Genomic DNA, 12,396 nt, shown 5'->3' with positions numbered 1-12,396 from the left:
TTTTTTAATGAAGACCCGCAAATTAGTTGAGGGATCTAAGCTATTTAATTAAATGCGTAAGATTAAGCTTAACTTATATAATCTTATATCTATGGTTTCAAACGATTCGAACCCTACACAAAACATTTAAGGTTGGCAAATTTGGTAAAACTCGCAAATCTGACACAAACCCAACATAAAATTAACGGGTTACGACGGAATGAGTTTGACCCATTTAATTAAATGAGTTGAGTAAAATTGATATTTATAATTTCATACTTATATTTCGACATGATCCGAATACGATATGCGAATACAAATTGCAACCCTTACTATCCCATGGCCTCGTAGCCGTGCAAACCAAGGCCATAAGGGACAAAGGAACCTGGTCATGGACTTGTGTTGGAGCCCATTGTCCTTTCTAACCCCGGTACCAACCTTCAAAAACCCTAAAACTCAATTAATTGCTCCTTATAATGTAATTACCACATCATTGGAGATGAGACGCCGGTGCAGGAACATTTTGTTTTACAGTCCCTGCACAAACAAATGCTTTCAACACTGGTGACGACGATTGCTCAGTCATAAACTTGATTGCTTGCTCAATCGGGAACATCTCCATTTGATGGTCCAAGGATTATGACCGTGAAGGACTCAAGAGCCTCACTTTTCTTCGGAATAGACAACCAGTTTGTCGTGAAGCCTTGACTAGGCCTCAAAGGAAATGTCAAATCAGCTAGCAACACCTACAAAAAAATCTTGTTATTAGCCACATATCAATAGTTGGAGTTTTTTTTTCTTCTTTTTTTTTTTTTTTTTCTTTTAATTTTCTCTTATTTAAGATACATAAGAAACAACAACAAGAAGCTAAAGTTAAAATAAAGCATAAACAAAACTAAAATTTAAAGGTAGGGCTAAAGTTAAAGTTAAAATAAAGCATAAACAAAACTAAAATTTAAAGGTAGGGCTAAAGTTAAATCTAAACAAGCCTATAGAGAATCTTTATCGCTAATAATTGGGATAGAGGAGATAGTAGAAGGATAAGTAAGAATGCTGCTAAAGTTGAATTTGGATGCGGCCCAATGTGTCACAGAATGGGCGCAAAAGTTTGCACTTCTATTGATTTTATGGGCTAACTATCAAGAATCAGTTGGGATATAGTCAGTAATATTATATATAGTGGAGGGGATTCGCCAATCTTGGAATATACTAGGTTTTTGAAGAGCCAATATAACTGCTTGTCAGTCTTCTTCCAGAATAAATCGCTAGAGATGAAAAGAGAATGCCAATGAAGTAGCCAAACGAGTGGCTAAGGCTTCACCCATGTTTGGTGAACATCTGGGACTAATTTGAGAAGTCATTCTGATAATATGACCATTATGATTATGACAAACAGCTGCTTAAGCCGAGAAAGAGTATCTAATGGCTGTATCAAAGTTGATCTTGTACCAATTACTCAGAGGTCGGAGCCTTTTTTTTTACAGGGGGCTAGATAGATGATTTCAAATTGTAGAATGCTCAAGATAAATTTTATTTTTATTCCACGAGACTTGGAGAGCATCATAGGAGATACCATCGTGGAAAGCCTTATTGCAATAGAATCAGAGAAGATCACAAGTAACTGCTACAAAAATTTGAAAACGATGGTGATCAACTTTTGGGATATGTAAGGTAAGACTACAAGAAATAATAATCTTGATCTAGTCTAGCATATTAGAGAAATCCAGAGTTGTGGAGTTAAGCGTCTAGAAAGAGTTGCACCATACCACTCTAGCAAAGACACAATTGAAGAATAAATGTTGAAGTGAATCTTCCCCTACTTTGCAAAGAGGACAAGTTGTATCAGAGTTGAAAAAGGAGATTATGGACTTTAGTCGAGCCTTTGTTGGAAGAATATTCCAAGCAATTTTTCAGATAAAAACTCTAAGTCTGTCATTTAATTTCAGTTTCCATATGTCTTTCCATAAGGTAGTAGAGATTGGAGATATTGTAGCTGAAAAATTGTTATACAAAATAGCAAGATAGGCTAAGTTAGTTGTGAAATGACGTGAACATGAGGGAATCCAAGTAAAACTCGGTTAGGACTTTGTAGAGATACGAACATTGGAAATTTCTCGAGCAGATGTGGTATCAAATACAGAGTTTAGTGTCATCAAATTCCGTTGTGTAGTCCTAGGAATAATTAAATCCGAAATAAGTAGCGATGGAAAATTCTTATTGTGAGGAAATTTCGGAGATGGTTTGAATGAATGAATGGTTGGGATCCATGCAGTAGGCCATATAGTCACATATCAATAGTTGGAGCTCCTTTCAACTGGTCATAAGGTCTCTTGCTCTCTTGCTCCTTTTAACGACACTACTCAATCCAAAAGCTTAAATGAATAAATTTGAATCTAATTTTTATTATTATGGTATGTTTTTAATGTGGGACTTAGTTGTTCTTTACTCGCATGTGTTTAGCTCTCTTGCTACAATTTTCATCAAAATATATGTAATATTCTTGTTGGTGTGAATCTTTTGCAATACAGTCAATCCATTCTCTACTGTCTCATGAACAAAGTGATATTGAACATCAATATGTTTAGTTCGTGCATGAAATATAGGGTTCAAGTGGGAGAATGTCCAACAATGAGCAATATATCAAGCTTTTTGGTGCATTCCAGGGAATGATAAAGAAGGAATGTGGTTTGGGAGGAAGTACTGATCCTCTGCTTTATAAATTCACACTCAGATACAAAGGAACGCCACTAGCTTTTGGGCCAACATTTTCTCTACAAAGAGGCAATTACAACTAATTTACAGTCAAAGCTGATTCTAGGATAAGCAAACTTTGTTGTCACGTAGAACTGGCAACTGCCCATGAAAAGAAAGGTTCTCCTGGAATGATCTTTGCTGTCAATATATTTTTCGCCAATATTCTCCACTTAATCTCGTCCTTCTTGCTCTGCCTCATAATTCTTTCCTTAAAGTTCCTGAAATGGTGCAATACTTGGTCAGTGGTCACACTTGATTTCCTGTGTTTGATGAATATGCTGGTGTGGTGTTATATGGCTACTATAAGTGCAAGAAACTCAAATCTCCCAAACCATGAGAAGATGAAATGAAAGCACATGAAAATGAAGAGGAGAAAGAAGTGTAGGCTCACCTGCACAAAGGAACTCTACAAACACCAGAATTGGCACAAAGCCGGGAGTGTAACTCCAAAAGCTGCCACATTCTCTTGCAATGAACGCAGCCACCGGGGACTCTCAACTTGCAACCGGCAAAATGGCGGACAAGCAATTCCAGTCCCTTACAGGCTGTATACTTACAAGGGACCTGGTTTGCTTTGAAGTCCTTATCATGTGGGCCAATTGTCTGGCAACCATCTCTACATATATGAACAATAGCCTCCATTGCCTCATATAATTGCAGATAAATCTTTCTCTCATTTGATTTTCTGATCCTCTCCTTTTGCATCTGCAAATGAATTTAAAACATGACTCAGAATGAGAATAAAGACGGAGAGGGGATTTTCATGAGTCTCCCTCGTGGAATATCAGAAGAAGGAAAAAAAAGAAAGAAAATTAGAGCAAATTACATGATCTTCAACAGTTACAGACTCCAAAATTTCCCTTTCTAGCACTGGGTGGCTTTGCTTCATAGCTTGCCATCCTCCAGTAGCAGAAACAGCTTTGAAGTTCCTCAGAATCATACGGTGACATACGAAGTTAAGCCGAGGGGCATCACACAATAATGCAAGTTGAAAGACGTCAATCACATTCTCTATGGTAAGCAAACCCTGCTCTAGTTGTTGCGTGCACTCTTGCTTTAGCTGGGGAACCACAAACACATGTGAAAGTACCAACAAATGCAAGACAAATTCCTCCATTTCTTCTTTCTCATAACTACATATGAAACACCAATAACAATCAGCAGAGAGTAGTAACAGGAATAGGTGAAAAGGAGTTTAGCAAATGTTCAAAACATAGACTATGATTGGCAGAGTTTATACTTGTTGATTAAACATTCAGTGAAACAAATTTAAACTGGTTTTCAATCACAGACTATGATTGGCAGAGATTCAAGTAATCACTGGAAAAATGTAAGATTAAAAATCTTGGACATCTCTGTGGCATCTAAAGATAAATGTTGTTAAGATATTGATTAAATGATTAAATTTATCTCTTTCTATTAGTTTAAACTTTTAAGAAAAGCGGTGATTTAAGAAATGTTCCATGGTCGAGTTCTTAGGTCTTAACCAGATTGTCAAGATTGTACCTCCAGCAAACCCAGAAAATAGTAAGAACTGATTAGCAAAAATAATTACCAGGAAGAGTACAAGAATCTAATGAAAACTCGAACTGCGTCATGTGGAACACCTCGGATTGAAATTGATCGCCGTCGGCCATGTCTTTTTGACTTCTTTAACATGCCTTTCATCACAGGAGAAGCCATGCCCTGTCAGCAAACATCCAGTTAATGGATTGTTATGTTTATGCACTAAAGATACCATAACAACATCCAAAACCAATCAGAATCCAGATTAAACATATATGGAAACTGAATTAACTTACAAGAATATTAGCATGAGCATAGATGATGCCACCATTGTCAGTATTGACAGAAACATCAGCTCTATACCCTTCATCAAAGAGGCGCTCCCACAAATCTTTTGTTGCTGTAGAGACACAGCAGTACCCTCTAACCCGTGATCCATGATAACTGCTTGTTGCTGCACCAGGCAATGGAGGTGCCACTGGAGCAATTTTCTCTGAAACTAGGGGAGACCCCTCTCTGTTGCTGTCCATATTTCCTATCAATTTCTAAGTTACGCCTCTGCAAATGTAAATCAACGATGGAAATCAGTTTAGTTTCTTAAAATTGACATATGCGGGAGCTATATATATTCCTGAATACTTTAAAAAAGAATATGTGACTTGAATATCTTTAAGCACTGAAAAATATTGGTCCTTTGGCAGACACTAATTCAACAAAATCCAACTAAATTGTATCTTGGCTGGGATGAAATTTTCAGGGCATCTATCAAATCATAAGCATTCAATTGTCCAAAAATCTGCTATTTATGTTCACCATCAAAATTGAAATTTCAAGATCTTGGGGGTCCATGAGAAAAGAAAGATCAAAATTACCATTTAGAAATTAACCAGAAAATAGTGAAAGAGAGCAGCAGCCATATATGCAGACGTGCAGCAGAAATAGCATAACTAAAGGCCAACAGCACAAAAGGTAACACTACCTATAGATCAAAATTATGACACCAAAAGTTTGAACACCAAGAAACTAGAACATGCGAGAACTTTCTCTTGCTTTATATTTATACTGTAATACAATTAGGTCAGACAGCAGATCGAGGAAGGTTGGCTAAATGTGACGCATGGGGTCATAGTCTTTATATGGATCCAGTCCAAGGAACATATTGTAAAAGCTCGTGTATATAATGAGATTAACAGCACTCAAGTATTAAGGGAATAGATGATTCATGAATGATGGCTCCATCAGGAAGTGAAATTTATTTGTCCATTTGTCAAACTGATACAGCCAAGAATTAATGATGCAAAAGCGGACAAATTGAAAAAGCCGCCGATATAAATATCCTACAAAGAGACATTTTCAGTACTGTTCTTAACACCATAACAAAGCCAGCCGGCCGGCCATCCATTTGCAAAATTTTGTTTGACAATAACATAAAGTTGAAAATGAAAGGTTAAAACATACTTCAATTTGCCGCTTGTATTGATTTTTACCTTTTTACTGATCATAAAGCCTTTCTCTTCATGAATTTGTAAGGTAAATAACACTAACAACCAATTTTCCTTAAAGAAAATATCATTAAAAAAAAAAAAAAAAAAAAATGCTTTTTAAGACCATTTTTTCTGATACCACTTTCCTAACACAGAAAGATCAAAACCCAGAAAATTAAGCAAAAACCATCAACTTAAAAAAGAAGAGACCCATTGACATACCTTAGTATTAATCCGCCTGAAATGAAAACAGTGAAAAATGAAAGCGGCCTGAGAATCTCTTCTTCTACCTAATGTTCGTCCTCCCGACAAACCCTCTCAACGAATTCTTTTATCCTTCAAAACCACCCACTTTGCAAAAGCTTTATGATCCTCTTAACAAAACCAACACCTTATCCTCAACAACCGAAGACAATTGATATCAAACGGAGGTACGTGATGCGATTTCCAAACACAGAGAGAGAGAGAGAGAGAGAGAGAGAGAGTCTATATATAATGTCTCTCTGTCTCTCTGGGGGGCGAACCTTCGGACGAGGATTCCACAAATCATATATATATATATAAACTGTCTTTCACACATTGTCTATCTGTCGGTCTTCTCCTTTATGCAACAGAAATATCGGAAGGAAAGTAAGAACGTGCCTAATTTTGAGTTTTGTTTTTTAGCAAAAAAATATGAATATATTTCAATCACAAAAGAAATATTAAAAATAACTAACGTGCATGGTTTAGCCATTGCTGATACATGTACACATCAGAAGCCAGTTGGTCTTGAATCTTGATCCATATCCAGTCACGCATCACGATGACATTACCAAGTTGCTCACTCATGCGTGCCTTTTGTATTTTTTTTTAATTCGAGCTCAGAAAAAGCATGCTGTTCATTCCTCTACACCCATGTTTATTAATTAAACTGGACGCAGTGACGTATGTTCTTTTCTTTTCTTTTTTTTTTAATTTTATAATTAAGTTTATTATTGTTTATCAGAGTGGAGGCATATAACTATTAAACTATTCTCCCATGTACTTTCTAAAGGAATTTTTTTACTTAGTTTCAATTTTTTTATTATTTGGAGACGGAGATACAGCTAACTTTTGCTGGCAATGGATTGTCTTTATTACCCACTTGCACTCCTACTTGAAGCCATTTGTGAATTTTTAGGCCGATTTACCCGATCGGATAAAATTTGGGATTTGACATCCAACATGTGTAAAAAAATAAATTATGGGAACCGATTCTTTATTTTGTTATAGGGAGAGAAAATTATACATGCCGGTTCTTGCGGGTTTTTTTTTTTTTTTTTTGGGAGCTTGTATTTTTAGGTTCTTTGTTTATTTGTTATTTATATATTCTTATCTTGATTTACAGTTTACTGATTTAGTAACCGCTTTAAACTAGATTTTCTTAACTTTGTGGATAGAGAATGTTTTCTCTAATCACTCTTATGACCTTCGGGCATTATTGTTATTCGCCAATGGGCGATTGTAGCAACCTTCGTTGCTTTGTTCTTGTATCGGGTGTTCTGGACTTAATTATGTAACCATTTGGAGTCTATTTTTCCAGCAAAGAAGGAGGTTATTGTGTTCCAAAAAAAAAATTATGGGAGATTTTTTTTTTTTTTTATTTAATGGTTTAGATTTAATTTTAAGTTTTTCATTAAAAAAAATATATATTAAATTTAAACTGATGAAAAAAATTACAAAAACTTTCTTTTTTTTAAAAAAAAAAATTAATTAATTTTAACGAATGAACGGCCACATTTTGATAGCATCGTACGAAAGGTCCCAATTGAAATATGAGGAGGAATGTTTGTTGAGAGGTGGGTGAATCATGAATATTGAATGGCATGGTTGCATTATTGAATGAATGGGAATAATATAAGATTTAACGTTTCTAAACTTTTGGGCTCGTGGGTTATTAGACGGCTAGAATCCATTCGTCTTATTTTCTTTATTTTCTTTGAAAGATCCTCCTCAGTCCTCCCCCACCTTGTATCTTAGATTCTTACTGTTTCTATTTTGTTTTACATAGAAAAAAATAAAAATAGATCAACCGTCAAAAATCGCTCAATTTCAAGCCATGCGCGCGTAAAAGGTCAACAACGAACGTCTTTCCAAAATCTTTTCATTTTACCTTTTTTATAACAAGGAAAACGATATGAACGGTTCACCAATCCTCGATATGAACGGTTCTCCCTTTCCCGCATCGGAAAAAGAAGACAGCTAGGCCTTTCAAATTTTTTTAAAAAAAATTTGGTTTTCAAATGATGTGTCACAATCTCATGTGATTTATCATTTTAAAAAATGTGTCACAATCTTATGAAATTGTGCCACAATTTCATGGAATTGTGACACATCATTTCGGTGTTTGGTAGAGACGAAAATAATGGTCACCCTAAAAATGATTTTCGTTTGACTGAAAATGCTTAGCAAATTTCGAAAAATGATTTACGATTTTTAAAAGCGTAAATCATTTTTCCCAGACGGCAGATACAGTCGACCCTCTTTTAAACGATGCAATCAACCTTTACGCTCAAGCAGTCAACCATCGCCGAAATCCAGCGACTGTTGCTGGATTACAGCATACTGGATTCTGGTCATCTAGCCAGAACGGCTAGAATCAAGTACAAATGGCCAGATCACAGCAACATTATTCGGAATCCTGCCAGTCAGTAACGGAATCTCATCACCGGAGATTTTTTGTTGTTGGTGATTTTTTCGTATGAGCCAAACAATGAAAAATATTTTCAGAGAAATCATTTTTCTGAAAAATAATTTCGTTGAAAATATTTTATAACGAAAACCATTTTACATCGAAATAAATGAAGTATAAGTTTTCTTTTACTTCCAAATAGGTACTTGCGTCATTCTATTGTCTAACTAATTAACAATATGTCATGTCAAACCGACTGGTTAATGTCACATAATTTTTGTTTGACATTAAATTATAAACATATTCTAAGTAAAAAATAAAAAAGTTAAAACTCTTATTTATGGAATATTTATAATTTTAAGTAATTGAATCATGTACAATTAAGGGTGTACAATTAGTTGCGATTGCAGTTATTCCCTCCTAACCCCAACCGAATTAGGTGGTTATTTATTTTTAAATAACTGCAACTGTAACCGCCACCGACGGTTATACGTAGGAGTGAGCAAATCCCCGCAAAACCCGCCCCGCCCCGCAGAAACCGCCCCGTAGAGCCCAAAACCCGCACCCATGGTGCGGGTTTAGGGGTTTTTTTTAGCCCCCCCGCGCGGTGCGGGGCGGGTTGCGGGGGGGACCCTTGAATTTTTGCGGGTCCCCGCCCCGCAGGTTTTAAAAAAAAAAAAGAAAAAAGAAGGGGGGTGGGGGGCGAAAAACATAAAAAACACAGCAGGCAGTGTTTCTAAATTCTAACCTAACCCTAAACTTTTCTTCTTTAGGTTTGTAAGTCCTTGAGCCGTTGAGCGCCGCAGCCCTGAGCAGTGAGCACCGCATCCCTGAGCACCTCATCCCTGAGCGCCGCAACAGCCCTGCCACAGTGCCACTAGCCAGCCCGCATCACCAGCCACCACTCAGTGCACTCACCAGCCCTGCCCTGAGCGCCGCAGCCGTGCCACTAGCCACCTCGCTAGTCGTCGCCAGTCACCGGCCCTCCCCGCACGCACGGACACACGTCACACAACGGTAGGCGCCGCAGGCCGCAGCAGAGGAAGGGGAAGGAAGGCCCCTGTAGTCGACTAGTCGGCACTCGGCATGTATTTTCTGGGTTTGATTTACTATGCATTGCTGACTTGTTGTGAGATCTGAATATCTGATTGCTCAAAATTTCTAACTTTGGCTTTATGCCCATTCTTTCAAGTTTAAGCTATTTTAGTTATTTGAATGTGGGTTTGCATGAGTCGTCGATATCCAGGGTTCTGCTGTTCTTGGTATCGCAAGAAAATCCCTTTCGAATAAACAAAACTTCATGTTGGACAATAACCCATCATAACCCGCGGGGATCCCCGCATACCCGCAGGGATCCCCGCCCCTCAACCCCACCCCATCCCCACCCGCCCCGTGCGGGTGCAGGGGGCAATATGCGGGGTGCGGGGTGGGGGCAAAAAAACCCCATCCCCGCCCCCCCATGCTCAGCCCTAGTTATATGGTTATTAACCCGTAAGCACTTTTCATAAAAGTTTAAAACACTCTTTTTTTTCTTAAACCATAAATTATTGCACTATTTCAAATTTGTCCTGCTAATTAGCTTTCAAATGCTTCTCCAGAAAAGCATTGTTTTGCACCATATTTTGATAATCTACCAAGAACATTCCACAGTTTCAGAGGTTGAAGATTGCCCCGGATAGACAGTCAATTTAAATTCCTATATTACTAATACAGTGAACAGTGGTAATCAAATGCATACACAAATGAAATGAGGGAGCATTCAATAAGCAGAATATAAGTGGCATTGAATAAAAACATATGGCACGTTTTAATTATTAGTATTATTTTTATATTTCTTTTAAATATATATAATATATTATGAAACTTGTTAGTGGTTACTCAGTTATTAAACACTTTTGTCAATCCTTATAATCGGAACCGCTCTAGTCTAAGCAGTTATCCGGTTGTGGTTATTTTCGGTTGTACGGTAAACGGTTAATAACCGTCCGCTTGTATACCCCTACGTACAGTTATCACATGACATGTCAAACAAGAGTCACATAACATTAGTTGATTAATCTGACATGGCATACCGTTAATTAATTGGACAATAAGTTGATGGGAGAATCTATTTTAAGCCAAATGAAAACTTGAGGACGTCAATTTTTCCGTAAATAAAACTTTGGGAGTTTGGGGGGGCAAAAAAAAAGGGAGCTAGTCGGTTAATTTGTTATCTACCGGGGGGGGGGGGGGTTAATAATTCCTTACAACGCTTTATAAATAAAAATAACCATTCATAATTACAACTTTGACAATTTTTTAGAATAATAACAAATATGTGGATTTTGTTACAAATTAGTTTGAGGGCTGCCCATGTCAAACTGTACAATTTTCTTATAAATGTTACAAAGAAGCACGCCTGTGTCTGGGCTTAGAATGTGCCCAGGTGGGCCTATAAGATTCTTTGAGGGCTGCCCGTGAGCTAAGATCTACTCCATTCAGAGGCCCAGTGACCACAATCCGCACTCATGGCCCCTCGTAGAATGTTATAAATATTTGGGGAACATGCTACTCGGGCAGCTCATAATTTAGCCCAATGGGCCTCAAATATAATTTTGAGCCCATCCTAATTAGTAATCTTCTTGCCTCTTCTCTGATCTCAATAATTTAGGGGTGTGCAAAACCCGCAATCCCCGCCCCGCCCCGCCCCGCAATCCCCGCCCCGCCCCGCCCCGCAGAGGACCGGGTTTTCAAGTTTTTTTGCAGGTTAGGGTCTTAATTTGAGAAATTTATGCAGGGCGGGAAGGGTTGCGAGTTTAGCCTTTTAAAAAATGCGGGTCCCCACCCCGCCCCGCACCGCACAAAGGAGAAAAAAAGAAAAATAAAAATAAAATTCATGTTTCTTAGAATTTTATCTATAATTAATAGGGTTTTTAGTTTAGTTTACAAGGTTAATTTCATGGAAAATGTTCTTGTATGGAAATAGGAACGATTGAAAGATGTGTCAACATGTCGAAGGACTAAATTTAAGGAGCTTTAAAATTATAATTTTTTTCTTTAATGAAACAAAGTTGATTTCCTAAAAATTTGACTTTGCATTCATAAGATTCTGTGAAAAATTAATATAAATTTAATTTTTTTATTAAAAAAACCAGTATTTTTTCGAATTTTTTTTTTTTTACAAAATAAAATCAAAATTACATAAATGCCACTCAAAATACCCGCCCCGCCGGAACCCGCCCAGCACGGTTAGTCTTTATCAAGTGCGGTTTGCGGGTTGGAAATTTCTAACCCACAAAGGTGCGGGGCGGGGCCAAAAAAGGCGGAAACCCGCACCACCCCGCCCCATGCACACCCCTACTCAATATTATCTCCAGCAATTTTGATCTCAAATCGCAGAAAATGAATTGTTTATGAATTGTATTTTTTAAAATTTGTGATTTGAAAATGCAAAAAACTGTTTTTTCAAATCGCAGCTAAGATGGTGCTTTTTTGAAAACGCTAAATTTTAAAGACTAATCTGCGATTTTGCCAAATACTTAACTTTGTTTTTAAAAATCACTTTTTTAAATCAGACATTTTAAAATCACTATTTTTAAATTACACTTTTTAAAATCGTAAACCCAAACGGACCCTCAATGAGAATTAATTTTGTTCAATGAGGTTTTTTTTTTTTTTTTTTTTTTTTAATTTTTATTTAAAGCAACTTAATAAATTTTGATTCCATAGCAGCAACGCCTTTTGCCTCATATAATACTTTAAATCATCATGTACCATGTTAAAATTACGGATAATTGCACCGTTGGTCCCTGTGGTATGCCATAATTATTTTTCGCTTCATATGGTTTAAAAAGTTCATGGGAGGTCCTTGTGGTTAGCAATAATTACAAATCAATCCCTGGAGTCAAATTCCGTTCAAAATTTTAATAGATTCCGCCAAACGCTACGTCAGCGCCACGTGTCGCCATCTTATATCATAACCAAAATCAACATGCCCACAAATATCCATCGTGTGCCATTTTGTTTCCTTGGGTTTTCTCT

The 12,396-nt window shown here is 37.1% G+C and overlaps 1 protein-coding gene across 1 annotated transcript; it reads right to left on the bottom strand.

The window, feature by feature from the left end:
• Nucleotides 1-2,608: 2,608 nt before the first annotated feature.
• Nucleotides 2,609-6,258, bottom strand: LOC133864190 (BTB/POZ and TAZ domain-containing protein 4). The gene is made up of 6 exons (XM_062300455.1): nucleotides 5,946-6,258; nucleotides 4,536-4,797; nucleotides 4,289-4,419; nucleotides 3,560-3,866; nucleotides 3,125-3,438; nucleotides 2,609-2,951 (listed from the first exon to the last, which is right to left on the bottom strand). Exons 2-6 carry the CDS (start codon nucleotides 4,767-4,769, stop codon nucleotides 2,816-2,818), a joined length of 1,122 nt encoding a protein of 373 aa, XP_062156439.1. The 5' UTR covers nucleotides 4,770-4,797; nucleotides 5,946-6,258; the 3' UTR covers nucleotides 2,609-2,815.
• Between the last annotated feature and the right edge of the window lie 6,138 nt (nucleotides 6,259-12,396).

The sequence above is a fragment of the Alnus glutinosa genome, chromosome 3 (assembly GCF_958979055.1).
Source record: "Alnus glutinosa chromosome 3, dhAlnGlut1.1, whole genome shotgun sequence".
In the NCBI taxonomy this organism is placed as follows: domain Eukaryota; kingdom Viridiplantae; phylum Streptophyta; class Magnoliopsida; order Fagales; family Betulaceae; genus Alnus; species Alnus glutinosa.
This window is presented reverse-complemented; position numbering and strand designations above follow the sequence as displayed.